The 26975-nt window shown below is 61.3% G+C and overlaps 1 protein-coding gene and 1 long non-coding RNA gene across 2 annotated transcripts in view; one reads left to right on the top strand and one right to left on the bottom strand.

The window, feature by feature from the left end:
- Positions 1-26975, bottom strand: part of HMCN2 (hemicentin 2) — a 145571-nt gene that overhangs the window by 26851 nt on the left and 91745 nt on the right. Inside the window, 33 exon segments of the mRNA XM_047830705.1 lie at positions 873-1029; positions 1584-1711; positions 2625-2769; positions 2865-3006; positions 3511-3647; positions 3741-3822; positions 4286-4467; positions 4919-5185; positions 5705-5802; positions 6784-6967; positions 7435-7559; positions 7657-7816; positions 7909-8052; positions 10382-10513; positions 12055-12136; positions 12782-12984; positions 13896-14009; positions 14175-14336; positions 14597-14693; positions 15271-15458; positions 15830-15943; positions 17531-17749; positions 18370-18520; positions 19093-19235; positions 19787-19900; positions 19991-20164; positions 20888-21079; positions 21827-21913; positions 22542-22655; positions 24093-24260; positions 25292-25573; positions 26362-26523; positions 26842-26961. Coding sequence (XP_047686661.1) covers positions 873-1029; positions 1584-1711; positions 2625-2769; positions 2865-3006; positions 3511-3647; positions 3741-3822; positions 4286-4467; positions 4919-5185; positions 5705-5802; positions 6784-6967; positions 7435-7559; positions 7657-7816; positions 7909-8052; positions 10382-10513; positions 12055-12136; positions 12782-12984; positions 13896-14009; positions 14175-14336; positions 14597-14693; positions 15271-15458; positions 15830-15943; positions 17531-17749; positions 18370-18520; positions 19093-19235; positions 19787-19900; positions 19991-20164; positions 20888-21079; positions 21827-21913; positions 22542-22655; positions 24093-24260; positions 25292-25573; positions 26362-26523; positions 26842-26961 — 4969 coding nt within the window.
- LOC125150600 (uncharacterized) lies at positions 17310-20747 on the top strand. The gene is made up of 4 exons (XR_007146401.1): positions 17310-17468; positions 17970-18147; positions 19981-20046; positions 20536-20747. It is a non-coding gene; the product is annotated as an uncharacterized LOC125150600 (long non-coding RNA).

The following is a 26975-nucleotide window of genomic DNA, read 5'->3' as shown; positions in this document are numbered from 1 at the left end:
CCACCCAGGCGCCCCTGCTTTAGACAGAAGCTCCGTGATGGCCTGGCACCTGACCCAAGAAATATTTGGCGAATTAGCAAACTGACTCCTTTAACGTGCCCAGGGATCATTCCATGGTCAGCTGCCCAAGAGAAACTGGGAGACGAGGATCCAGGCTCAGCCAAACTCAGGCCTCCACGTATGGATATCGATCGTTGTTAGACCACAGTGGCTGGGATGGTTTTCAAAGCCATTCCTTTCTGTTTGGCTCTATGTCCCAAATGCCCCTACCCCCTATCAGGCATCTCAGTATAAAGACGCTCCTAGACCCCTGAGGTCAGGATATAGATCCTGGTGCTGGCTTTGTTGAGACCCTAAACACATCCCTGTCTCCTTCCTTCCTTCCTTCCTTCCTTCCTTCCTTCCTTCCTTTCTTTCTTTTTCTTTCTCTTTCTTTCTTTCTCTTTCTTTCTTTCTTCCTTCCTTCCTTCCTTCTTTCCTTTTCTTTTCTTTTCTTTTCTTCCCTTTTCTTTCTTTCTCTCTTTCTTCCTTCCTTCCTTCCTCCCTTCCTTCCTTCCTTCCTCTCTCTCTTTTTTTCTTAATGTTTACTTATTTTGAGAGACAGAGACACAGTATGAGTCAGACGTGGGCAGAGAGAAAGGGAGACAGAGAATCAGAAGCAGGCTCCAGGCTCGGAGCTGTCAGCACAGAGCCCGATGCGGGGCTTGAACTCACAGACTGTGAGATCGCGACCTGAGCTGAAGTTGGAGGCTTAACCGAATAAGCCACCCATCCCTGCCTCGTGTCTGACCCTGCTCCCCACCGTGGGATGGGCCCACTGTCCCCCCCACCCGGAGCACCTCGTGAGGCTACCCAGAGGCCCAGCTCAGTACCGGTAGGTTCCCTGCTGCAGGTGGAAATCCAGCTTCTGTCCGTCCTTCCACCAGACCACCTGGGGCTTGGGAGAGCCGCTGGCCTCACAGGGCAGCGAGGCAGGGGTGTGGGCAGTCAAGGTCAGGTTGGAGGGGCTGGGGGCGATGGCAGGAGGCTCTGGGGAGAGAGTAGTCATCAGGAGACAAGGGTCTAGGATGCGGGCAGGGGAGAGGCAGGAGACACTCCGCAGGAATCTTCCAACAGGCACCCCAAATCTGGGGTGATGGAACCTTTGCTCTCCAAGGCTGGCGGCTCCCTAGCCACCTCTCCCTGAATGCAGATTTCGGGGTCCTACTCAGCCCTGCCCGAGGCCAGTGCCCAGAAGAGCGGCCGCCACCAAGGTGATCCATTGGAGCGGGAAAAGATTAGCGCGTCTGGCGCAGTGACTCTGAATCTTATCTTTTCAAATGTCTTTTATCTGTGCGTGTTTTATCACTCGCTTGACACAACGGTATGTGAGCAAATATCCGTACAGTAGTCATGAAATCAATACACATCTTTGGCGTGTGCGTGTTCAAAAGTTTTGCCAGTAGGCTTCACGGTCAAAAACACGTAGAGATCATTGCTCTTGGCTCCTGACAGCAAGGATAAACCCAGAAACTAAGCAGGACCCGGCCCAGACTAGGGGTGGATGATGAAGGCCAGGAACATTCCTCCCCTCGTCCACCTACCAAAGACCTGGAGGTCACGGCCTTGCCGATCTGAGCCTGCAGAGTTGGATGCAAAGCAGAGGTAGTGGCCCGCGTCCTGGGCAAGGACTGGCTGGATCCTCAGGGAACCTTCAGGAAGAAGCTGCAACCTGGAGGGGAGGAAGGGGGTTGCCATGGAGACCAGCAGACTAGGGAGGCCCTTTGAGGGGTTGGACCCCGGTAGTGTCTCCAGCAAGACCCTCCCCTCTGCTCCTGGCTTTCCCAGTAAGAAGGTGCTAACTCTGGAGTCCTGCAATCATGAGGCCAAGGTCAGAGGAGGTCACAGCCATGGGCAGCTCCCCACATCCCAACCCAGCATCGGGGCGGGCAGGGGGTGGGGGGGCTCCTATGCTCGCACCTGGGCCTAGCTCCTCTCTAGGAATCAGCAGCATCCAGAAAACACCCTTTCTGGGCCTGTCCCCTGGATCTGAGAACTGCCCCGCCCCCAGGCCTTGTCTGTACTAGGTAGCCCCGCCCCCAGCCCGTGTCTGCACTGGGTAGCCCCGCCCCCAGGCCTTGCCGGCACTGGGTAGCCCCGCCCCCAGCCACAGTCAGTCGGACAAGGGATGGACACGTCACTCAGGCTGGCCCAATGGAATGCTCTGCCCTGGAAATGGGGGTCCTCGGGTAGTTTTCCAGGCTCTGCAGGTTGCATGAAACTATAACTCGGCGGCAGGGGGAGCCCGGGGCAGGGGTTGGGGGCTGTCTCTGCCATGTTCACAGAGAAAGAAGGTGTAGAAAATTGGTCTGAGAGAGACGGGGACGGGCGGGGGCGGGGGCGGGGGGGGGCATGCAATACACACACAGAAACAGACATTAGCAACCAAGAGTCGAAACCAGACAGGCAGCCAGCCAGCCAGCCACCTGGGATTTTTGACACCCTCGATGCCCTGGACATGCCTGTCCCCTTGGGTTCGGAGGACACCGTGCGCTGGCAATACAGCCACCTTTCTGCTCCAAGTGCCCAGGCGGTTGCTGTTTATAACCCCCCCCCCCACCAGACCCTCCCCTCCCAGCTCCCACCTGGGGCTCTCAGGATCCAGGGGGGCCCCGTCCTTCCGCCAGCTCACGAGGGGTGGGGGAGCGCCATCCACCCGGCAGGGCAGCACGGCCGTCTGGTTCACGGAGGCGTTCACTGCGGGCGGTCCTGGCTGGATGGTGGGCACCACTGGGGGGGGGGGGGGGCGGGGCACAGAGCGAGTGGGTGCTGGGAGCCTGTGGCCGTCGGGAGGGCCAGCGCGCGGCGGGGTGAGGCCCACTCACTGTGGATCTCCACGCGGAAGGCCACGCTGGTGCTGCCCGCGGCGTTGCGGGCCGTGCAGCTGTAGTTGCCCCCGTCGGCCGTGCTCAGGGCCCGCAGCTGGAGGAACCTTCCCTGTTCTGGGAACTGGGTGTGGGCGTCCGCCTACAAGGTCCCCAGGGTGGAGAGACCCTCCTTAGCACCGGGCCAGGCTGGGCCAGGCTGGGCCAGGCACCAGGCAGGGAGGAAACATGTTCGTGGGGCCGGGGCTGGGCAGGTAGGGAATGAGCCTCCTGCCCTCGGGCTCTGCCTACTGGGGATGTCCCAGAAGGGACTCATGCTCGCAGAAGACTCGCAAGCTTCGGTGCCCATTTCAGGGGAGAGCACAGAGAACCTCAGTAACTAGCCCCGGGTCACACAGCCACTACGTGTGGCCTGAAGGTATAACAGGAAGCACACAGATACGCATCAGAAGGCCTGGCTGTAAATCCCAGCCTTGCCTCCGTGTCCCTGTCCGTAATATGGGGGACACGACAATAATAGGAGCAGAGAGCACCAGGAGGGCGGGAACACAAGGTGCCGGCACAGGGCAGTCCCTCAGCACCTGGGATCCGGCCTGGTCAGGGGTCGGGGGGCCACAGAAGGCGGTGGCCCCTGCCTGGCACCCACCTGCAGCAGGATGCCATCTCGGTGCCATTCAATCTCGGGTGCTGGCTCCGCCTCCACCGAGCACTCCAGAACCAGCTGCCCGGGAGCCAGGCCGACCACAGAGCGGGGGCCTCGGGGCCCTATAACGTGCGGGGGGCCTGGGTGGGCAGCGGAGAGGTCATGAGAGATGGCCTCGCCCCTGCGGGTCCCATCCCGCCTGCCTCTCCGGCCGCCACCCTGGCACGCCCTACCTTGAACCCTGACCCGGAAGCTCTTCTCCGCCTGGCCGGCGGGGCTCTGGGCCAGGCACGTGTACAGCCCAGCATCGCCCACCTATGGACAGACCAGGGTTAGCAGCTGCCTCTGGCCCCAGCCTGCCCACCTCCTGATCTGGTCTCCTTCCTACACAACTCGGGCCCCACGATTCAGACTCAGGCCGGCTGAGTCTGCCACGCCTCCTTTCCCACCGGCCCCCTCCCTGGGATGTTCCTTCTCTATCTCCATCTCACCCTTGCTTTGCGGCCAGGGTAAAGCCTGCCTCCTCCAGGAAGTGCCCCTTGACTGCACCAGCCCTCCTCTGGCCGGGCTGGGGAGTGACCCGGTTTCTGCATCAGCCTTGGCCCTGGCCTGGCCTGGCCTTGGCATCAGCATTGGCCCAGGTGGGTGACCCCCACACAAAGGAAGAGCTCAGCCTAACTGCCAAGTGCTGTGGGGTCCTTCCCTCCTCCTCTCGTCCCCTGCCCTCCCCTCCCCTCCCCTCCGCCAGCCCCAGCCCACAGCAGTGGGGAAGCTGCACCTGTACGTCCTCTACCCGGAGCACCCTACTGCTGTCTGCAGGCCCGCTCAGGGCCTGCCCGTCCTTATGCCAGGTGATGTTGGGCGGCGGGGTGCCCTGGGCATCGCAGCGGAGCTCCAAGGGGGTGCCGGGAGTCAGCAGCAGCTCTGCGGGCTGGCCCGAGTCCTCTATGTGGGGGGGATCTGCAAAACACCCCACCCGGGGTCAGCATGGCGGCTGCACTCAGCGCTGGGAGCTGGGGTGCATCTCCAAGCCCCCACCATCCGGACGCTGACCGCAGAAGGGGCCACCAAAGGCGGAGGGGCGGGGCAGAACACCAGAAACCACGGGCCCATTTGCCTGGGACAATTATTTGTGCTTTAAAGCAGCAAGCACACGGCAGGCCCTTTGCCTCCGCTCTACAAGATTGGGGGACAGAGCTGAGGAGCAGAGCCCCAGGAGAACGAGGGCCATCCAACCCCGCGTCAAGGTCAGCGAGGCATCCGGTATGAGCCCGCCCTTCCCCCCAAACCTTGCACCCAGGCGGCTGCCCCTGGGGAGATGCACCAGGGGACGTCACCTCCCTCGCCACCTTCTCCGACGCCCCCGGGGCCCAGAGACGCTGGCGCAGGGCAGGGGGGGCAGATGACCCACCCATCACTGTCAGCTGGAAATGCCTCCTGGCTTCCCCCGCCTCGCTCACGGCCACACAGGAGTAGGTGCCCGAGTCTCCAGCTCCCGCTGTCTCCAGCTGCAGGCTGGGCCCCTGTTCAAGGCTCTGGGACACCAAGGGCTCCCCATCCTTCATCCACGACACTAGCGGCACAGGGCTTCCCCGGGCTTCACAGGGGAGGACCACCGAGGAGCCACGGACGACCGCCACGTCATTCTGGAACTCTACGGGCTCCAAGACAGGGGGCACTGTGGAGGGCAAGAGCGGGCACGAGTCCTCGCATGGCCCTCGCCCCTGGACCTTTGCGCAGGCTGTTCTTGTATCAGTCAGAACGCCCTTCTCCTGGACTATTCCCTCTCGTCTCCAGTCCTCAGCGTAGACCTCGCCTCCTCCGGGAAGCCTTCCCTGAACTCCCCAGGCCAGTCGAGGAGGCCTCTTCTGGGCTCCGGTAGCTTCCTCTCCTTCCCCTGCTGTCACTAGTTGCCTGGAATTCCGACTGCCTCTTTACAGAGCTGTTTCCTGCACTGACCCGCCCCCCCCCCCCCCCCCCCCGGTGGCAGGGGCCTCTGCTGCTCACCGTCGCACCCCGGTGCCCAGCAAGGCCCTGGCACACCGCAGGGTCTAACGGCTGCTTGTGGCGTGAATGAATGAGCAACCGAGCGAATCAGAGACTGAGTCTCTGGGTTTGCCCACGGGGCCCGATTCTCACGCCCAAGGCCAAGGGACACATTTATTCCACCCCCCACCCCCCCCACCCCGGTCCGTACCGTGCACCTGCAAGGTGAAATTCCTGTCGGTCACACCAGCTGGGCTTGCAGCCACACAGGTAAAGACGCCAGCATCTGCCAACTGCACCTGGGAAATCCTGAACCCCTCGAGAGGGGTGGAGGAGGAAAGAGGGAGGGGAGGTGGCTCATGAAAACAGTCCTGATCTTTTCCTGTCTCCCAGTGGCTTGCCTGCCAGAGAGGCAGCTCTGAAACTCACCTGAACGGCCCCAAACCCCTTCCCCGGTTCCCGGGTGCCCCCAGAATAAAGCCCCAGACTCCCTGGCCCCTGCTGCCTTCTCTGACTCACTTCACCCCGAGGCCAGATTTCCTGCTTTTCCACTTCCACCGGCTGCGCTGTCTCACCCAAGGAGACACCCGCCTGCTGGTCACCCCCCCCAGCTGCCTGCAAGCCTCCCCCCATTCCTTGAATACACGGACACATGCCCACCTCAGGGCCTTTGAACTTGCTGCTCTAACCCTCTTCCGGTTAGGGAAGCTCCTCCCTACAGAATCTGCTCAGCTCCCTCTCTTAACTCCATTAAGTGCCTATCACTCACCACCCTAAAATACCAGCCTCCACTGCTACCTCTCATTTTTTCTTTCCCCTACTTTATTCTTCAGCGTGTGTATCCCTTGTGACATTCTACCCAGTGTCTGCTCTCCTCCCCTGATAAAGCAGCTGCAGGGGCAGAGGTTTTATTTTGCTCACTGCTCTATTCCCAGTGCCCGGAACTGCACTTGCAAACAGCAGGCGTTCCGTAAGTGTTGAAGAAGGCTCAGAACCTTCTTCCAGGAAGCCTTCCCTGATTTTTCCTCCACCCCAAGGCAGGCTGAACTGGAAACCACCAGATGTCATCACCTGGATCTCTGCCTCCCTCCCTCGGCTGGGAGAACCTGAGGGCAGAGTCCTCTTTTGTCACTGGAGTTCCATTTGGGGGTGGGTCGCCATCACAGACCTCTGTATGCTTGTATGTATTATTTTCATTTGAAAACCGTTCAGATGTGCTCCGAAACCCAAGCTGCCTGGAGACTGTGTCTGGGACCAGCTGGCCCAGGGGCCGGGGAGCCTCCCCCCTACCTGAGGGTGCGGCCCGAGCTGTGGAGGCGAGTGCGTTGGGACAGCGGCAGGGGCAGCCCGTCCTTGAGCCAGCTCATGCGGATGGGCGCGGAGCCCCGGACGGGGCACGCCATGGTCACCAGCTCCCCAGGCCTGCTCACCAGGGTCCCCGAGCCCTCTGCCCACTGCTCGATGGTGGGAGGAACTAGGAGTGGGCAGAGAGGAAAAGGGGGGCAGTGAGGGGGTTGAGGAAGAGGGTCTGGGTGGGGGAGATGGGATCCTCTCGGGCAAATTCCAGAAAGCAGCAACCATCTCGTACGGGGTTCTTAGAGCCACACATCGGTGCCAGGAGAGGAAGAAGCCCAGCACAGGGGGGCACGGGGTCACCCCATGGCTCTCTTCTCACCCACCCCCCTACTCCCCAACTCTCCCACCGCGCCCCTGGGCCGGGAACGCTTGTTCCTTTAGTCTAAGAAAGGACGCAGACGCCCAGAGAGGCCGTATGGTGGCCTGGCTCACAGTGTGGACATGGCTGGGGCTGGAACCAGGTCTCCGGCATCCCAGCCGCGGCATCCCCCCTCCAGATGCCCCCGGTGGAGGCCCCACAGTGGCCGGGCTGCGGCAGCCCCGGGAGGGCAGAGCCGCCCCCCTCCTCGCCCCTCCGCTGCTCACCCAGCACGCTCACTGTGTGCAGCCTGGCGTCCTCCCCGGCCGCGTTGTGGGCCACGCAGGTGTAGGCGCCCGAGTCCTCGGCCCTCAGGCCCTTCAGCACCAGGGCACCGCCGTCCACGTAGAACCTGCTCGGGGCCGGTGAGCCGAGAGCCGGCACGTAAGGGGCTGTGGCTGCTGCTCGGGGGGAGGGGGGGACCCGGGAGGACACGGGGCGGGCCTTACCGGAGGTGGGGGCCCACGCCTTGGCCCAGCGGGCCACCGTCCTTCAGCCAGGCCACGTCGGGCGGGGGCTGCCCGTCCGCCTCACAGTCCAGCCGCACCTCCTGCCCCTCCAGGACACTGTGCTCCTGCGTGGCACCCGAGCTCCGGATCCGGGGGGCCGCTGTGGCGGGGGCTATGGTGAGGCCGGGGCCCGCGCGGGGGCTGGCGAGGGGGGAGGGACACGGGGGTGCGGGGCACAGGGCACAGACGTACCCAGCACGGCCACCACGAAGTCCTTGCGGGCCTCGGCCTGGCTGTTCTCCGCCACGCACGTGTAGGTGCCAGCCTGGGCGGGCTGCAGGCGACTCAGCTGGAGGCGGCCCCCCCGGGAGACCACGCCATGCGCCACGCTGCTCTCTGTGGGACGGAGGGACGTGCCAGGCCCTCACCCGCACGGCCACACCGCCCCGGGCGCCACCACGGGGCCCCACACGCAAGTCACGTGACTCCTGGAGAAGGTGCCCATCCCCCACACTCGCGGGACCCCAGGAACCCTGGCACCGCCCACCCGCTTCTGGGGCTCACAGGGAAACTGAGGCCCAGACAGGGGCAGGGTCTTTTGCTGCCTACATCACAACCTTCCTCAGCTGGGTCTCTAAGGGCCCCGTGCCCCACCCACAGCTGTCCCTACTGGCATTTCTCGCCAAGGTGCCCCATTTCCTTCAGTGTCCGAGACCTGGCCCTCTTCCTGTGGACCCCCAGGGCCCCCCTCCCCTCCCGCCCCCGACTCCATCTCTACCCTGCCCGCTGTCACCCACCAGGGCTTCCAATCAGGGTAAATCAGCCACTCACTGACCACCCCGGGCCCCGATGCAAGTCTCGCTAGGGGCTCCCCAGGGCCTCTGCTCAGGCTGCACGCACCTGCCCCCCTCCCCCACCTCCAGCCTGGAATGGCCCCCGTCTCTCCAGCCGCACCTCGGCCTGAAGCCTCCCCTGGCTGCCCAGCCCAGGCCGGGCCACCCTCACCCGGGTTCTCAACTGGGCGGCCAGTCTCTCGACACGGGACGTACTAAACCAACGACTACACGTCCGGCTGTCGTCCGGCGACAAAGGAGATCAAAGGGGATCAAAGCCGAGTGAGACACGGCCCGTGGCCTCTAGGGGCTCAAAGTGCATCGGAGACAGTGAGACACGCGGGATCCTGCGCGACCAGCCCTGTGAAGCCCCCGAGGGAGCCAAGAGGGGTCAGGCAGGTCTTGGGAGGGGGCGGGTCTCAGTTGAACCAAGCGGGTATCAACCAGCCAATAGAGGCACTGGGTGGGGTGGGGGGGGGCCCGGGGTGGGTATTTCGGGGAGGAAACAGCGTGTGCCACGAGAGGAGGTGGAGAACGGGGCCCAGAGAGGTTCCATAACCAGGTGTAGCCCAAAGGGACAGGAGAGCATGAGCCACACGGACACTGGTCCTTAAACATTCACAGCACATCATTCATGAGAGCCCCAAGGGGGATTCAACCCAGACGTCCACCGGCTGATGAAAAGGATAGAGCAAATATGATATAGCCCCACAGTGAACAGTCAGCCATAAAAAAGAGAGAAAAACTTGAACTTAAAAGACAGAACGGGGGCGCCCGGGTGGCTCAGTTGGTGAAGCATCCAACTCTTGGTTTCAGGTCATGATCGCACTGTTCGTGAGTTCGAGCCCTGCATCAGGCTCTGTGCTGACAGCGTGGAGCCTGCTCGGGATTTGCTCTCTCTCTCTCCCCCTCTCAAAACAAATGAATAAACTTAAAAGAAAGAATGAAGAACTAACACCTGCTACTACATGGATGGACCCTAGAAATAGGATGCTAAGCAGAAAAGTCAGTCGCAAAAGGTCACACAGTGCATGATTCCACTTGTGTGCAGTGTCCAGAGCAAGCAAACCCACAGAGACAGAAAACAGGCCAGGGGCTGCCTAGGGCTGGGGTTGGGGGCAGGTCTGGGGGGGGCAATGGGGTTTCCTTTTGGGTGATAAAAATGTCCTAAGATTGATTGTGGGGATGGTCGGTGAATATACTAAAAAGAATGGAATCGTAAGCTTTAAACGGATAAATTGCACAGTATGTGAATCTTGATAAAGCTGTATTTGAGGGAGGGTCGGGTGGGAGAGACAGAGAGACAGAGAAAAGACAAGGGACCTCCTCAGAGCTGCACTTTGAGATCCCTTCCTCCCCGTCTGGAGACGGCACCAGAGATGGGGACTGGACCAAGGACCCGTGGGGGGGCTGCTGCCCTCCCGGGGCAGGGGGACCGTGGTGGCCGGAAAGGGAACGGCTACGGGCACCAGAGAGCTGGCTGGCACCAGAGGCGTCTAGCAGCTGACGAAGGGAGGGCTCTGCCGATAGACCTACGGGTGGGTGAGGGGAGAGGGACGAAGGCCTGGACGGGGGGGGGTGACCGGCAGCCGGGCCAGATGGAGCTGAGTTGCCGGGGGAAGCAGCAGCTTTGGGGGCCGACGCCAAGGCCAGGGGCAGGCCGGCCGGGCCCTCAGCACCCACCCTGCACCCAACTTGTGGCAGCTGATTGTGGACACAAACGCAGGGAGCCTTTGAGCCCCCACGTGAATGGTTTTCCACACTGGGATTTCAAGGGCCGATCAGGTCGAAAGACAAATAGGGGTTGGGGATGACAGGACCCCGCCGGCCTTTGATTTCGCCAAGGTCGCTGCCATTGTTGTGTCATCGCTGAGAGGGCAGGATGCACTCACCAACAGGCATTCTGTCCTTCAGCCAGGTGACAGTAGGTGCAGGGACCCCGGTCACATCACAGCTCAGCACCAGGGGGCTCCCGGCCACCTGGCTCACTCTCTCTGTCCTGGGGTTCTCAAATGTTGGGGGCACTGCAGGAGAGAAGCCAGATTGCCAGGATCCTAAGATTCCGCGGCCCCCTTCCTTCCGCTCGGGCGGATTAGGGACACTCAACGGGCTCTTCCTTCTGGTTAGCAGTTGACATGTTATGCTTTGCCATCGGTAGCAATAAAGGTTGCCTCACTCACAGATGTAAACAGAACCAGCAACTGCCTGCAAAGCAGAGCCCAGAGGGGTCCACTCAGCCCAAGGATGGTGAGTGCCCGGCTGTGAACAGGGCAGACATCACTAATTGATCCCAACACTCTCTCCTGCTCAGCCAGGATGGCGTCACGCGTCCCAGGCAACCGCTACCAGTGGAACAAACATGGCTGTGCTCGGGATGAAACATCTTTGTCCTCAGGGACCAGACGTTCCCCCCGCTTCTCACCACTCGTCAAAGCAGCCAACAGGAGAAGGCTTGAAGCAGCAAACCTGGTGTCGATGTTTCAACAGCCATATTCAATATGGCTCACGGTTGGCTCCACCTGCTACTTGCCTGGTGGGCAGGCTCCTGGCTTTGCCTTCTGGGGCGGACAGCTGATGTCCGCCCCCACCCCCCACCCCCCCCCCCCCCCACGCACCTGTCCTTCCCATCTCGCACAGCAGTTTAGCAGAGTACGGGCTCGCTCAGGTAGAACTACATTTCCCAGTCTCCCTTGCAGCCTGCTGGGGCCAGCGGCCTATATTCCCACTGATGGGATCCAGGCATCACTCGCTCAAAACAAAAACGCTTGCCCTCTGCTCCTGCTCCTTTCTGCTTCCTGTGAACTGGGGCGGGATGCATGTGGACAGGGGCAGTGCCCTAAGGGGCGGGTGGCCGACAGGACGGAAAGATCCCGGGCCCCGAATTACCACTCAGTAATTTACCTACCGCTCGGAAGGCCCCGAGCTCCCCCCCACCGACCCCCAGCCTAGACACGCACCTCTGGGCTTTTGCACGAGAAAGGTAAAGTTCTCTCTCGTTTAATCCACTGGGGTTTCGGGTCTCTTTGTTACACAGCTGAGCTTATATTCTAACCGATACAATACCTGATGCCAAGAAAGTCTGGCTGAGCCTTCATCCTTTACTTCCCTAAAGCGAGCTCCCCCTTTTCCCCCAGCTTGAGCCACATCCAGTCAAATGCCATCTGTGTTCGGTCCTTGGGCTGAGGGAGCAGGCCCCCCAGGGCTCAAAATAGTGGCGACGTGGCCGCAGGGCTCCAACTGCCTGACTCTCCCAGGGCCGTGCTGGGCGCTTTATAGATACACTCACGGCAGCCCGTCGATCGAACGCTCCCTGTCTGCCGAGTAGGCAGGTACCACTTTTCTTCCTTTCACCGGAAGATAAACTCAAGGCTCAGAGGAACCAAGGCGCCCTGCTGAGCCCCAGAGAGCAAGTCAACAACAGTCCTGGTCTTTTCAGTGCCGTATCCTGTGCCCTAAGTACGCAGGGCCACTGACTCTTTCTAGCTACTGCCCCTCCCATCCTTGGCGGCCCTGTGTGCTGCTAGGGGGTCCCACGGCAATGCTCTCAGGCTGGTCCCCAGCTTACCCTGGACAGTGAGGACAAACGTCCGCATGGCTTCCCCCGCGGTATTGCTGACTCTACAGCTGTATAAACCTTTATCCGACACCTGGGACAAAGAGAGCACACGGTGATGGTGTGCACGAGGCTGGGAGGGGGATACCTAGGGCCCCCCACAACACCCAGGCCTCAGAACCTTCTGGAGAAGGGACTCCCCAAATATGCTGGTCCCGCCCGGGAAGCCGAAGAGGAGACGGGACCCGCTGGCCTTTCCCAAGAACCTCAAGAAGCAGGAGGGTTGTTGGAGGGTGAGTGCATAGGTTCTGGACCCCCACCCGCCCCTGGGCCTGCACATCAGTGAAGCCTGGAGGAAAAAGCCCCTCACTGCGGGGGGCCAGAGCTGGGCCAGGAGACGGGAGCCCAGCAAGGTTTCCCAGAGGAGCAGCAAATATCCATCCAACAAACACTTGTGAGCATCTAATCCACACCAGGGAGGGTGGGCAGAGCAGGCTCCCAGAGGGTCGCAGCCAGGGGGGCCTGGAGAAGGCTTCTAGATCCCAGGGAAATGGAGGCAGGTGCCGGGGCACGGACGGCTCAAGGTCGGTTTAAGCAACTTGGTGCGAGGCCCCGTAGACTAAGGAGGTGACCGTCCCTACACCCTGCCACGCAGCTGCCTGATCCTGCCTGCCCCCTGGGCTCACCAGGACGGGGCCCCACGACCACCCAGTGTTGCCCATGCCTCGGGGCCGCTCACCTGGGTGTCCTGGACCTCCAGCCTCTGCCCACCCAGCAGAGCCCGGGTGCGCTGCGTCGGGACCAGGGGCTGCCCGTCTTTAAGCCAGGTCACGGTCGGCTCAGGGAGTGAGTCGGTCTCACAGCTCAGGACTGCTCTGTCCCCAGCCCGGACCAGGATCGCATCCTGGGGGCCGCCGGGAGCCTGCCTGAAGGTGGGGGGCACTGGGAAAACAGGTGAGCGGACTGAGGCACAGCAGCCTTCCCGGTGTCCTCCCTGGTTCCATCCAGGGGAGACAGCCGACGGAGGCCCACAGGGGTCACACAATGGAGCCGGCCCCAGGGATGACGCAGACCCGGGGAGCGGGGGGGACGAGAGTCCAGGTCCTGGGAAAAGCCTCCTGCCCTCTCTGGGCCTCAGTTTCTTAGATGGGGAGATCCTCTGATGGCCTTCCTGGGCTCTTCGCTGCACGGGGCAGGCCCTGGCTGGGTCAGAGCCCCCCATGGGGGTCCCCCACAGCCCACGTCCCTCCAGCAAACCAGCACAGAAGCCCCCACCCCCGGCCATGAGCCCACGGGACCCGCCACAGGGCACACACAGTAGGTGAACACCGCGCTAATAAATCAACCGGCCCTGGGGCTAGCTGGAAACCTCCAGTGAGCTCTGGGTCATGACGACTTGGGCCAGCTTCTCCCCAAGAGGAGTCTGAAGACCAGAGGCCCCGACAAAGGCCGCATGCTGAGAACCTCGGATCAATCAGCTTGGGAAGGGCCCCTCCTGGGCCAGCCCCCCTGCGGCTGTCCTGCTGTCCCCTCCTCGACCTCGGGGCTCACGGCGTGCCGGGTAAGCACTCACAAACCATTCTTGTGCCAACCGTCACCTTACAGACGGGAGGCCTGAGGCTCAGAGAGGGAACGCGACTTGCCCCAGATCACAGAGCAACGAAGCGCACAGGTGGGTCTCAAACGCAACGTGTCCAACTCTACAGGCCAGGATGTTACCCACCCTGCTGCCCAGAGAGGGTGCAGGGCATCCCAGGCTCCCCCGGGGGCCGGCTGCCCCCTTTCCTGGCTGTGCTGCCTCAGCGTGTGGGGCCGAGGGCTCACTGAAGGAGTGGGGGACAGGCAGGACGTACCCAGCACGCTAAGCTGCACCAGCTTCTGGTCTCGGCCGGCGGCGTTGAGGGCCTCACACATGTACATCCCGGAGTCTGACGGCTGCGTCCTGGCCAGCTGCAGCGTGTGGGTGCCTGTTGGGGAGGGGAGCCGGCCCCTCGCACCAGCAAATAGGCCCCAGGGCCCCGGCCCACAGTCCCCAAGTCCTCCCAGACTCCCGGTGTGGTCCCCAGGTTTGGGGAAGCAACTCTGACTCCCCACACAGCCTCAGGCTGGGCTCCAAGCCTCAGTTTACCCACCAGGCCGGAGGAAGATCTCTTTTCCCAGGGAGACGGCCTGGCCGTCCCGGTACCACGTGACCTCAGGGCTCGGGTGAGCATGGACGTCACAGGACAGGGAGACGCTGCTGTTGACCGTGGCAGTGACCTGCTCCAAGCTTGGGCCTGTGATTCGTGGTGGGGCTGTCCCCGCAGCCACCGGGAGAAAGAAAGACCCATGAGAGCGCGTTCGGGTCAGGGGGGCAGGGAGCCACAGAGTGGAGCACGGCCCTCCGGAGCTCCTGGCGCCTTGCCTTGGCGCGTCTTTTAAGCACGGCTGTGCAGTCCCGACTATTTGTCACGACTACCCCACGGATGACGACACAAGGCTCAGAGATCAGAGAGGGAGCAGCGGCCCTCCCGAGCTGGGAGCCCCCCAGGGGCCGCTGCTCAGCCCGGCTCACCTTGTACCCTGAGGGTGAAGAGCTTCTCCGAGGAGCCCGCCGGGTTCTCGGCCACACACATGTAGCTGGCGGCATCGGCCACCTCGGCCGTGGAGACCTGCGGGCGCAGGGACAAGGTGCCCGGGAGACACCACGGGCCTGCGGGCTCTGGGCTCCCCCAGGAAGGACCGTGAGGGCTCCTTTGTCTGCCCGCCGCCTTTGTCTGCACGGAGCAGTGCTCGAGGGGCACCCCCCACCCCACGTCCGTCAAGGGCTCTTTGGGACATTCGGGGCACAGTGTGAGCTTGGTGCTAGGTGATTCCCTATAGCAAACTAGATGGTGACAACCGTCCCCCCCCAACCCCAGCCCCGAGCAGGGCCGCTCCGTGCTGTGCTGGGCACCCGTACAGCTGTGCCTGGATCTGGGTGACCGAGGGTGCCGGGCCCAGCTCTGTGAGGGTCGTGCGGCTTTCCTGCCGCGTCGGGCTCTAGATGTGGCACACGTATGTGTCCTCTGCGGGTACTCCGTGTGGCCCTGGGCTGCCAGCGAGCTCCTCACGTAGGATTATTTGGTGGGCAGAACTTAATCCCAGGGGCTCCGACACGCTCTCGGGCAAAGAGCCTCGTTTGGCACAGATAACGTCAGCTCCTTGGTCCCCGGACCAGCAGGACTGAGTCACGGGGGACGTCCTCACCTGCAAGACGCGCCCGTCCTCCAGGACCTGCAACCGTGGGCTCGGGGAGAAAGGCAGCCCGTTCTGGAGCCATGAGATGGCGGGCACGGGGTTGCCCAGGGCCGGGCACTGGAGGCTGACGGTGCTGCTGGCGTTGACCGTCACCTCCTCCACCAGCTCCTCTGTGTCACCCAGGATCACAGGTGGGGCTGGGGGTCAGAGACAGCAGGTTGAGGAGTGGGCAGCCTGCCTGGGAAAGGTCGCTGGGGTAGGGGGGCGGGTGTGGAGGTGAGAGCAGCCCGTCCCTGTGCCCTACCGGCCAAGCCCCCCTCGGCGCCACAGCTAGGGACCCTGGGGCACAGGGACGGACGCCCGTGATTTGCCCAAGGCGACAGAGCCACTTGGAATCTGCCCCCAGTCCAAGGTCGTGTGCCTTATGTTATCAACCTGTCGGTACAGCAGGACTGGCTATGCACTCTGCCTTGAGCCCCTACGGCAAGGAGCCCCTCCCCACCCCCTGCCATGGGCCCTGCAGACCCAGACCCCCCCCCCCCCCCCAGGGCCCAGGCCGGCCACTCACTCAGCACAAGCAGCTGGTAGTGCAACCAGTCCTCGCCCACCTCGTTGGAGGCCTTGCATGAGTATTTCCCGGCATCCTCTGCACGCACCAGGGGAATCTGCAGGACCCGACCTCCTGCGGGGACACAGGACCGAGACCTGAACGAGGGCAAGGAGGCCCGCTCTTTCCCCTGGAGGGGACCTGGGAGACGTCCCCGGCCCACCTCCTCGGAGATCAATGGAGGAGAATCAGCCTGCCCCGCCTGCGGGGTGCCCGGCCCTGGGCTGAGCATTTTCCCGGCCTCTGACTCTGTGTGCCAGGACCACTCCCATCTCACAGATGGAAGGACTGAGGCTTCCCAAGAGTGCCCGGCGGCGCTGAACCCAGCTCCGTGATGAAGGCAGAGGGAGGGGGCAGAGAGCTGGGCAAAGGTCCAGGCGTTGGCTTTTCGGAGGCGAGGAGGCAGCTCTTGGGCTGTGGTGATTGCGGGGGAGGGGGAAGCGGGGGGCTGGGGGTGTCACCTGGGACTCTGTGATCAAGAGACAGCCAGCGCCAGATCCTGGCATCTATGGAGGGGGCTAGCGATGGTCTCCGGCGGAGCAGGGTTGGGGTCACTATGAGTTCAGGAGTCTGGGTTGGGGGATCGCTGGCCCAGGCTGTGGTGTGCTTGTGGCCAGGGTCAGAAGCAGGGGCTCGTTACCTACAGAGCTGGGGACAGTAGCCAGGACTGGAGAAACAGTGGCTGCGTTTTGGCGTGGCGGGGGGGGGGGGGGGGTCACTTGATACGTAAAGTTGATCTATGGTCAGGTTCAGAATTAAGGTCCACCTGTGGCCACCACCACCATGTGCCCATGCTTAGGGGTCGGTGGCCAGGGTCAGAGGGCAGTGGTAGGGTTGGAGGTTAATGGCTAGGACCAGGGGATCAGCTGATGGCTGGGATTAACCTCTGGTCAGGACCTGAGGTAGGAATCAGCATGTGACTGAGCTCACTGTGTACCCAGGATCTGGATCAGTGTCCAAGTCCAAGGGCAGTAGCCTGGCTGAGGGGTCAGTCCGGGGGTTTCTGACAGCAATAAGCAGCTTCAGTAAGCATCGCCTCTCGTCCGTCTCCAAGAGGCTGTCTTCTTTTGCGAGCACCAAAGTACGACCCTTGGAATGGCCCTGTTCGTCTAGAGGCCTGGGCTCCCCCAGCCAGCCCCACCATCGCCCCCGGCCTGGCAGGACACAGGCCAAATCCTACGTTGAAAGGTCACATGATCTCCCCCCTGATGAGACGATACAGGGCTCCATGCCTGGACTCCCACCCCCCGCCCCAGTGTGGTCCTCATGAGATCACAATAAAGGAACCGCCTCCCCCTGCAGAGAAAGACATCAGCTTTGGCCAATCATCCCAGGACCTTACAGACCTTGAAGCCCAGAGGTGGGCTCGTTCTAGAAACCAGAGGCAAAGGGGGATCCTGCTCCTGCCTTCAAATAAGCAAAGGGCTCGTTCTAGAAACCAGAGGCAAAGGGGGATCCTGCTCCTGCCTTCAAATAGTTTTGTAAACTAGCCCGAGTTTACAAAAGGCAGCTAAGGTCCAGGGTGGTTGTGCGGCCTGCCCGCGGTCACAGAGCAAGCAGCACACAGGAGAGTTCCCAGGACACGTAAGGGCAGTGCGAGGTGAGTGTGCCCCCGATCCCTGCCTGCAGACGCCCCGACCTCCCGGGCACACCCTAAACTACCTTGCAGAACAGACACCCCGTCTGCGGCCGAGAGGGGCTGGCCCTCCCTGTACCAGCTGAGCTCCGGGGGAGGGATGGCATTGGTATCGCAGTACAGGTAGGCAGGGTTGTTCTCCACAATCTCCCGGTACTCCGTCACCCCACCGCGGACCTCTTCTTCCCTGGACGGGATCTCGAAGTCCACACCGGCATCGCCCAGCTTCTGGAACATGGGGGGCACTGGGGTGGGGGACAGAGCCATTAGGACGCACAGCTGAGGGATGGGGGTGCGCTTCTGTTCCAAGAGACTCCCGTGCCAGCCTCTCTCGGGGCTGGAGAAGTCCACGGTTAGAGGAGACCCCTAAGGTCGAGGCAGCTTTCGAAGATACTTATTCTTTCAGACAGTGTTTATTGAGCAGCTACTATGCTAGGCACTGGGATGGAGTTCTGCCCTCTGCAGCTCACGTCCAGTGGACTCAAGAGACTGTGTGGCATGGTGACACCTCTCAGGGGAGGAAGCAGACACGAAGTTGTAACTAGGGTTCGCTGAGCGGAGCACAGAGGCACAAAACCACTGGCTTTCAGAAGTGGAGGGGGCCCCCGAGGCCACCTGATTGGATGACCCACATCTTACAAAGGTAAAACCAAGGCGGGGAGGCGGGGGAAGGGCAGTGATGTCCCCAGGTCACAGTCAGTTAAGGGAAGAGGCCTGGGCCAGGGGTCTGGGGGTAAGACATGGCGGCCAGCAATGAGAAGAAGAACCAGCCGCCGGGGACAGAGTCCTCCTGCTAGACCATTCCAGAAGCAGGGACACTCCCCACCCCACCTGTGCCGCCCCCGCCCCACCGGCCCCCACCCACCCTGGATGAGCACATTGAAGTCCTGGTCATCCTCGCCAGCCACGTTGGTGGCCACGCACAGGTATCGCCCTGAATCCGAGACCTGCGTGGGCCGGATCTGGAGGAGCCGGCCTTCGCCCAGGATGCGCAGCCGCTGGCTGGGGGTCACGGGCTGGGGGTGGGAAGAGTGGGAGGGGGGCGGTCGGAAATGAGCAGGGGCGCCTGGGTGGCTCAGTCGGTTAAGCATCCAACTTCAGCTCAGGTCACGATCTCGCGGTTCGTGGATTCGAGCCCCGCATCGGGCTCTGTGCTGACAGCTCCGAGCCTGGAGCCTGCTTTCGATTCTGTGTCTCCCTCTCTCTCTGCCGCTCCCCCACTCACTGTCTTTCTCTCTCTCTCTCAAAAATAAACAAACATTAAAAAAAAAAAAAAAAAAGAAGGGGCAGAAAAGACCTAGATGAGAGTACTTAGAGTCGAATAAAATTTTAAAAATACAACACAAAGTGAGGGTTAGGGTTAGGGTTAGTTTTGAACCCTGAACCCGTGTAGCCGAAAACCCGGGTGAGTTAAACAGGTGAATGTGGAGTTTAATGTTGATGACACCTGTTCCCTACAAAGAACTGGATTTCTTATTAAAATATAAAGTGGGGCAGGGCCCAGGCCAGCTCTGGGGCCAGGTGCTCTGACTGCCTTCTCCGGAAGGTTCCAAGCAGAAGCAGGGGGACCCCGGGGCCCCAAGCTTACCCGTCCATCCTTGTACCAACTGATGGTGGGCGGGGGCACGGCCCGGCACTCACACTCCAGGGTCAGAGTGCTGTTGACCTTGGTCTTCACTTCCTTCACGCCGGCCTCCCCCGAGGGGTCGTCTTTGGAGATGGAAGGAGGGACTGAAAGCCACAAGGGGGTCTGAGGAGCAGGCTTAGGAAAGGGCTGCTGAGACCCAGTGCCGTCCCAGTGGCCCCAGGGCCATCCCAGAAATGGGCGGCTGGTTCCCAAGAGCAGAGCCACAGGGACCCTGGAGACCGACCCGCTCCTGTCACTGTTCATTTAGGGGAGAGAGTGTTGGTTGAGAGCGATTTACGGGACAGGGCAGGTCTGAGGCGGGGGACTTCCTGGGGTGACCTCTGGGGGCCATTCTGGGGGTGCCAGGTCTCAAGGTGTAGGGCCTCTGGCCGCACCGCGGCGCGGGTGACAGAAGGAAACCGGGACTGGCGGGAATCTGCGTCCATGTGGCCCAAGTCCTGACTCACTTGTTTCCATCTGCTGGTGCCCTTGGTCCTACAATGACTGAGTCAGGCCTGGCTGCCTGGGGACCGTCAGAGGAGGTAAGCCACATGAAGATACCTAGGGCATCCGTGTGGCCCAGGTGCCGGGGCCCCAGGGCTCCCAGGCGGCCTCCTGCCCGCCCTGCCGGTGCCCGGGAGGGTCCCCGACTCACTGAGCACCTCCACGTGGTAGTTCTTCATGGCCTCCCCAAGTTCATTGGTGACCACGCAGGTATACTGTCCCGCATCTTCCTTCTGGGCATTCAGGATCTGCAGCCCGTGGGTGCCTGCTTGTGGGGGCAGGGGGCAGGGTCACCCCCAAGGTCACACGAACTCAGGCTCACCAGTCCCTTCCTCCAACCGACAGAGGGCATCACCTGGGAGCATCTGGATGTTGTTCGAGGCCTCAAACGGGGCACCGTCCTTCATCCAGGTGATGGTGGGGGAGGGGAAGGCCAGTGTCTCACAGATCAGAGAAATGGGGTTGTTGATGGTCACTGTCACCTCCTCATCCGCGCTGTCCTCGGTCACTCCCAGGATGGTGGGAACCACTGTTGGGAGGCGGGGGTGGGGGGGGTGCCACAATCGTTAACAGAGATCCCTAATCCTGGGCCCAAGGATCCAGAAAGATCTCAGCTCCTGGTGCTTCGCTTCTGAGCCTACGCTTTCCACCGCTAAGCAGTGCCCCAGGGGAAGTTTAGGACGATTCCCGCCTCAATTTCCCCAGAAGGCTCTTAACAGCCAGCCCATCTACTAATGTACCAGAGCCTTGTCAACTCGGCTTGTGTTCCAATCTGTCCCCCTCTCCCTCTGCTCTCATTGGTCCTAAGATTTCCTCTTTCAGGTCCTGCAGGGGACCGTCCCTTTCACCCCCAGCATTTGTACAAGCAGATTTTATTTATTAAGTCCTCTCATTTTCTAGATTCCTGTTTCTCCTGCCGGGACAGTCCGTGCCAACTACCCTCGGGAGACGGACGGACACCTGGGGGCCCGGTCACCTCTCCAAGCCTCAGCGCTTCGTTGGTGACACAGAGGGACAAGCACATCTCCCACCCCCCAGGCTTGTCCAACCAATCAGGCCTGTGCAAACGCCCAGCCCGTGACAAACGTTCAGCCAATACAGCTATGACTATTTTTGTTGTTGTTGAACCTGAAGAAATGGGAAAGAAAAAAAATAGCAGAGTGCTTTGTGGGAAGCTGTCTGTTCGGCGCTGGCCACCTTGGCTCCCCCTCCTTTCGGCGCCCAGGGAGGCCCGGAGATGCCCAGCACCTACCCAGGACGCTAAGTTGGAAGTGTTTGGTCTTCTCCCCTACGGCACTGGCTGCAATGCAGGAGTAGTGGCCAGAACTAGACAGGTCGGCCTGGACGATCTGCAGGAGAGCTCCGTCTGGAGAAATGCGGTAGGCGTCTCCACCAGCCAGGGGCCGGCCATCTTTGAACCACGTGACCTTGGGCTGTGGGTGGCCTGTAAGGAGGGGGACAGGCAGAGGAGACCATTCAGAAGGTTCTGACTGGGTTGGCCAAGAGGTCAGAGGTGGCTCCGGGGTAGGGCAGGGGACATAGATTTTCCATTCTCAGGCCAGAGGCCCCTGCAGCAGGGCACGACATAGGAGCAGCCTCCAAGCCTGGCCCGGGACCTTTCCTATGTGGCTGACTGCCTTTTCTTTAGGGAGGACGGGGCAGAGATCGCTTGGTGTAGACAGGCAAGACAGAAAGGCAAGTTATTCCTTTCATCCATTCACCCATCCATCCCCCCCAGTCCACAAGCATTAATGGGAGCCTCCTCTGGTAGGCACTGGGAGAACCACGGTGACAAGGCAGTCCTTGGGTCCTCATGGACCTCAGATCCCAGCTGGGGTATACAGATGTCAAGGTTACTATGGTCCAGGGTGCTTGGGGCTGTGATAAGAAAGCCCTGGGGCCTGTGGGACCCCAGTGGAGGCAGCCCACGGGCCCAAGGGATCAGCCAAGGATGCGTTGTGGAAAGTCCTAGAAGTTGAGGTCTCTAGCCAGGTGAGGAGAGGGGAGGAGTGTTTGGGGCAGAGGCAGAGCCTGTGCGAAGACAAGCAGGGATGTGGTGCCAAGTTCCAGATGTACAGAGACCTTCCACAGGGAGCACTGGGGCTGGGGGCAGGCCGGAAGCCCCGGGCACCCCCTCCTCTCTGAAGCTGACTTCTCATGCTTGTCCCAACCCACCGTGAGTGGCCCTCACCTGTGGCGTTGCACGTCAGGTGGGCTGTCTGCCCCTCGGGGACCTTGACTGCTTCCTCCAGGTCCTCGTTCTCAATCCTGGGAGGAACTGGGAAGAAGCAGGGAGACGGACGGTTACTGACCAGGGTTGGCTGAACAACCATGAATCAGGAAGCCAAGAGCCCAGAACCAAGTGCCCAAGGCAACCGCCTTCAGTTTCCTGTGCCTCGGTTTCCCATCCCCTTAGGCCTGCTTCCACGGGCAGTGAGTTCCATAAACATTTGCTGCTGGCTGAGGGAAGTCCCAGTGCCTCTGCAGGAAGGCCCTGATCAGAGGAAGATGGTTGGGTGGTGTTGAGAATATGTGCCCCTGTCACTTGGGGTTAGTCCCTGCTGTTTCCGGAAAGTTCCATGGCAACTTCAGAGCAGAGGCCGCTGATGAGGCAAAGAAAACAAGGCTTGGTCCCTCCCCTCTTCCTGTGAAGACAGTTGGGTGGTATTGAAAATATGTGCCCCCTGTCACTTGGGGTTAGTCCCTGCTGTTTCCAGAAAGTTCCATGGCAACTTCAGAGCAGAGGCCACTGATGAGGCAAACAAAATAAGGCTTGGTCTTTCCCCCCTTCCTGTGTTGAGTGCTCCCTAGAGCATGAGCCCTTAGTCCTGGGGATAGCCCCCAGAAGCTCCAAGACAAGAGAGGAGGGATTCGTGGGGTGCTCATAGGAACGGGCTAGGGCGTACCCAGGACCTCCACACTGAAGTTCCTCCGAACCTCCCCAGCCTCGTTGCTTGCCAGGCATGAGTAGAAACCTCTGTCTCGCTCCTGTGCCCGGGGCATCTTCAGCATCCAGCCACCTGGGGAGGGAGGGGAGTGGACTCCAGGCACGGCTCTGAACAGCCTCTGTTCCAAGCTGAACCCAGGCTGCCCACCAGAAGAGGAGTGTGTCAGGTTTGGCAATTCGCTGTGTGTGTGTCTACCTCCCCCAGCGTCCCATTCCTCAGATGGGAAAACTAAGGCCCAGGAGGATAAACAGGTAGAGAGAGCCCCGGACATTAGTGCATGGGTAAACTTGAGGGCCCTGTTCTAATAAGAAGGATCTGTAAGCTGGCTACCCTTGGTTCTAGAAATTGACTAGGGCTAAAAATGGGCTCTGTAGTCCCGGTCCAGGTCAGACTCCTGACGTCCCCCACCCCCTGCCATGGGATTCTGGTGGCCCTGGAAAAAAGCCACCTTCTCCCAAGGACCTCTCAGAGGTGAGCCAGTTCCTCCCAGGAAAACCCAAGGATCATCTAAGACCTGCCCACGGAAGGCAGATACACCGGATATACCATTACTACCGTTCCTGCACCCAGGGCAGACATCGCTAATAGATCACCCTGGGGGCAGACATCACTAATGGATCACCCCGGGGGCAGACATCACTAATGGATCACCCAGGGCAGACATCACTAATAGATCACCCCAGGGGCAGACATCACCAATGGATCACCCGGGGGCAGACATCACCAATGGATCACCCAGGGGCAGACATCACTAATAGATCACCCGAGGCAGACATCACTAATGGATCACCCCGGCGCAGACATCACTAATGGATCACCCCAGGGGCAGACATCACCAATGGATCACCCGGGGGCAGACATCACTAATGGATCACCATGCTCTCCTCCGCCCAGATGCAGTCTCCGAATTCCTATCGCAAGGCATCTAGCAGCCCCCACCAAGTGCTCAGAAGTGGTGCACAGGGGAACCTAATTTGTCATCCCAGCTTTGGCTACGTGGAACAACTGCTGGGTCACCGAGGCTGAACTTCAGGGGGGTCTTGAGGTTCTTGCAAAACGTGGATGCGACACTGCCTCTTGGGCCCCAGTTTCCCCTTTCATAGTTCCCCAGTAAGAACTATCACAAACCAGCTCTGTGGGGAGGATGAATATTCAGAGGAGAAGGTGCTTGGCTCAGCATTTTGAAAGTGTGTCACTGTTCTGGGGGATGTTATGGACATGCCATGAGAATTTTTGCGGCAAGACTTATCAGAGCCTTAACTGTGCACATAGTCGCTGTCCGTCTTCAGGAGGGAAACCGAGCAGAAGTCTTTTCCACGCTTATTTAAAGCCAGTCGTTTACCTCACCTAGCCAGTGTTTTCGGCTGCATTCTTGGGGGACCGATGGCTAAATGGTTTTCCCAACCAGGCCTGGCAGCGAAGGGTCAGTGGGCAGGGGCAAGTGATAAACAGAGGCGGAGGCAGAGGTCCAGACCTGACAACCAGACTCTCCCCTGGCTGGCACCTTACCTGCCAGGAGGTAGGTGTCCTCCCCGGGGCTGATGGGCTCCTCCCCTCGGAACCAGCGGACCCGTGGGGGTGGGACGCCTGTGGCTTCGCAGAGCAGCGTCAAGGGGCCGTGCAGGGCAGCAGAGACGTTGGTCACTGGGTCCAAGTCTCCGGTGAGCTCTGGGGGCACTAGACACAGAGGAGAAACCACACTCAGGCCGCATATGGGGGCTGTATGCTCCTTCTCTGTCCCCCAACAGTTGTGCCCCGCAAGGACACCCACCCCCGGTCGGGAGAGTCTGAGGAACAGAAGTGACAAGATCAGAGTGGCTCCCGCTGGAGGGAGAGACGGGTGCCCACAGGCTGGGCTTTGGCAGCAGCCAAACCTTGGGCCTCAGTTTCCCCGCTCCCTCAGAAGGACGCCAGGAGGATTCAGTAAGAACTCAGCACGCTGCCTGGTACGGAGTCAATGCTCAGCAACTAGACCGGAATTAGGGCCGGGGTGGACACAGATATGCCCCCTAAACCCACACGCCAAGCATCTCTGTGCTTCCTAAAGGACCCACTCAGAAGGAGGTCACGCTCCAGGGATCCCGAGGCAGTGGCAGGGGTGGGGGCCATGATGAGAGAGGCCTCGCCAAACCCATCCCTGCTCACCTTATCTCCTACCACTTCCTGCCCCCACCCTGAGGCATACAGTAGGCGCTCAATAAAAGACTGGAATCACGAGGATGTGGCGGCAGTCACCCTGAAAGTGCCGTGTCACCTGTCCAGGCCTCTGTACAGTGTGTTCCCTCTGCCCCCCCCCCCCCCACTCATCCCCTTCCCCCACCCCGGCACCTGGTTAACTTCCACTCAGCTTTTACGTTTCAGCTTAAAGGTCACCTCCTACAGGAAGCCGCCCTGACTTCCCATGACAAGCGTTCAGGCTCTTCCTTGTCTCTCCTAGGCCCTGGGTTCCCCCCACCACACATGAGTCACGCGGGATAGAGACTGCTTATTTCCCCAGTGCGAGGAACAGAGTAGGGGAACAGCAAGTAAGGGAGAGAGGGACGGGGGACATGAGGGCTGTTTGATTTTGAGAGCGGGGTTCAAGGCTTCCCCCAACAGCAGGCCTGACTCCTGGGAGAACCAGGGGCTGTACCGGCAGCTGGAACGGGCCTTGTTCTCCCCCGCGGGCCCCGCATCCCGCCCTCCTCCAGCACGCTGCGGGTCCTCACCCAGCACGGAGAGCGCAAACCTCCTCTCGGCCCTTCCGGCCACGTTCTCGGCCACGCAGGTGTAGCGTCCGCTGTGGGCAGCCTGCGCCCGCCCCACGTGCAGACTCTGGCCTTGGTTCCGCAGCAGCAGGCCGGCCTCGGCCCTCACCGGCTGGCCGCCCCACTCCCACGTCACCCTGGGCGGGGGCTTCCCTGTGACGTTGCACCACAGAGTGGCCTCCCCGTCCTGGACCACAGAGACGTGCGTGTGGGGCTCCCGGGGGCCAGCGATCCGAGGCGGCACTGGGGATGAGGGGAAAGCGCGTCAGGGAGGGCCGCTGTGGCCACCGGGGCACCAAGCGTCTGCCGCGAGCCGGGCTGGCCCCCACTCGGCCTGTGCTCCCCCGGCCACTCCCTGGCTGTGTGACCTTGCCGGGTGACCTCACCTCTCTGGGCCTCTGTTTTCCATCTCTATAACGGGGGCCGCCCCAGTACCTCTCGGCCCCTCTCCTGCACCCTGGGAATCAGGGGCAGGCCCTCTGTTTGGAGAATAAAGTCACAGCACAGCCCTGAAGATCTGTGAGGGGTCTCCTTCCTCAGAAACGAGGGGCTTCCTGGGGGCCTAAACGGGACACTGGGACTGTTTGGGGGAGGGCGTCATTCCATAGGTGGGATGCTGAACGGCGCTTTTCTTGGTTTTATTTTCTAGAATTTTCTAGATGTCTACAAGGCTGCGGTATTTAATTGCATCGCTGCAGGACAAGTCTCTGGAGACAGGCTCCCGTTCTGTGCAGGAACCTCACAGAGGTTTGTCCAGATAAACTTTGTTTCTCCGGGCCCACGGGGGGCTACTTGGGATCGTGGCGCCCCTCCCACGCGCACGCGCGTAGGTCACGAGCTGGAAGAGGCTGATTGAGCGGGGGGCAGCTCGTAAAACCCCAGTGGCCAAGGGGGGACGGGAAATTGTTCTCATCGTCACTGTTTCTGTCTTTGCTCGGATTCTGGAGGGTGGGGTCTGCCCTACCGGGGTGCCTGGTGGCCCGCCCTTCTGGCCCTTTCCACCGGGTTCAGGTCGTCCCAGCCCGGCTCACCATGCACCTCCAGCAGCTGGTCCTGGCTGCGACTGCCCGCCACATTGCTGCACTCACAGGTGTACGTTCCCTCCTGGGCCGGCTGGGCCTGTCCCAGGTACAGCAGCCGCCCCACCGCTGACACCTGCTCGAGGCTGTTCCCCTCCCCTGGCAAGGGCTGACCTGGAGGCAGCAAGAAAGAAGCCCCTGGTCCCCGGTCCTTCCCCCTGGAATGTGTGTCCTCCCACCCGTCCTGGCCGGCTTCTGCAGGAAGAGAAGGCCGAGGCCCAACCCAGCACTCACTGGAAGACTCAGGGACCGAGCAGAGAGGTGCTGAGGGCACTGTCACTTCTGTAAACAGCACCCTTACCCCCAGTGTCAGAAGCCCACCCGTCTCTGTTTCAGCTAGGCTCGGGGGTGGGGGCACCCAGCGAGGTCAAGGAGCAGCCCTCCACTGTGGGGGGCACCCAGGGCGGGGCTGGGTGAGGGAGGCAATCATACCGTCCTTCCTCCAGGAGATCTTAGGGAAGGGGACGCCCCGACATTCACAGGACAGCCTGGCGGGGTGCCCTTCGGTCACGGTCAGGATGCGGGGTTCCCTCGAGGGGAACACAGGAGGCACTGGGGGAGAACAG

The sequence above is a fragment of the Prionailurus viverrinus genome, chromosome D4 (assembly GCF_022837055.1).
Source record: "Prionailurus viverrinus isolate Anna chromosome D4, UM_Priviv_1.0, whole genome shotgun sequence".
In the NCBI taxonomy this organism is placed as follows: domain Eukaryota; kingdom Metazoa; phylum Chordata; class Mammalia; order Carnivora; family Felidae; genus Prionailurus; species Prionailurus viverrinus.
This window is presented reverse-complemented; position numbering and strand designations above follow the sequence as displayed.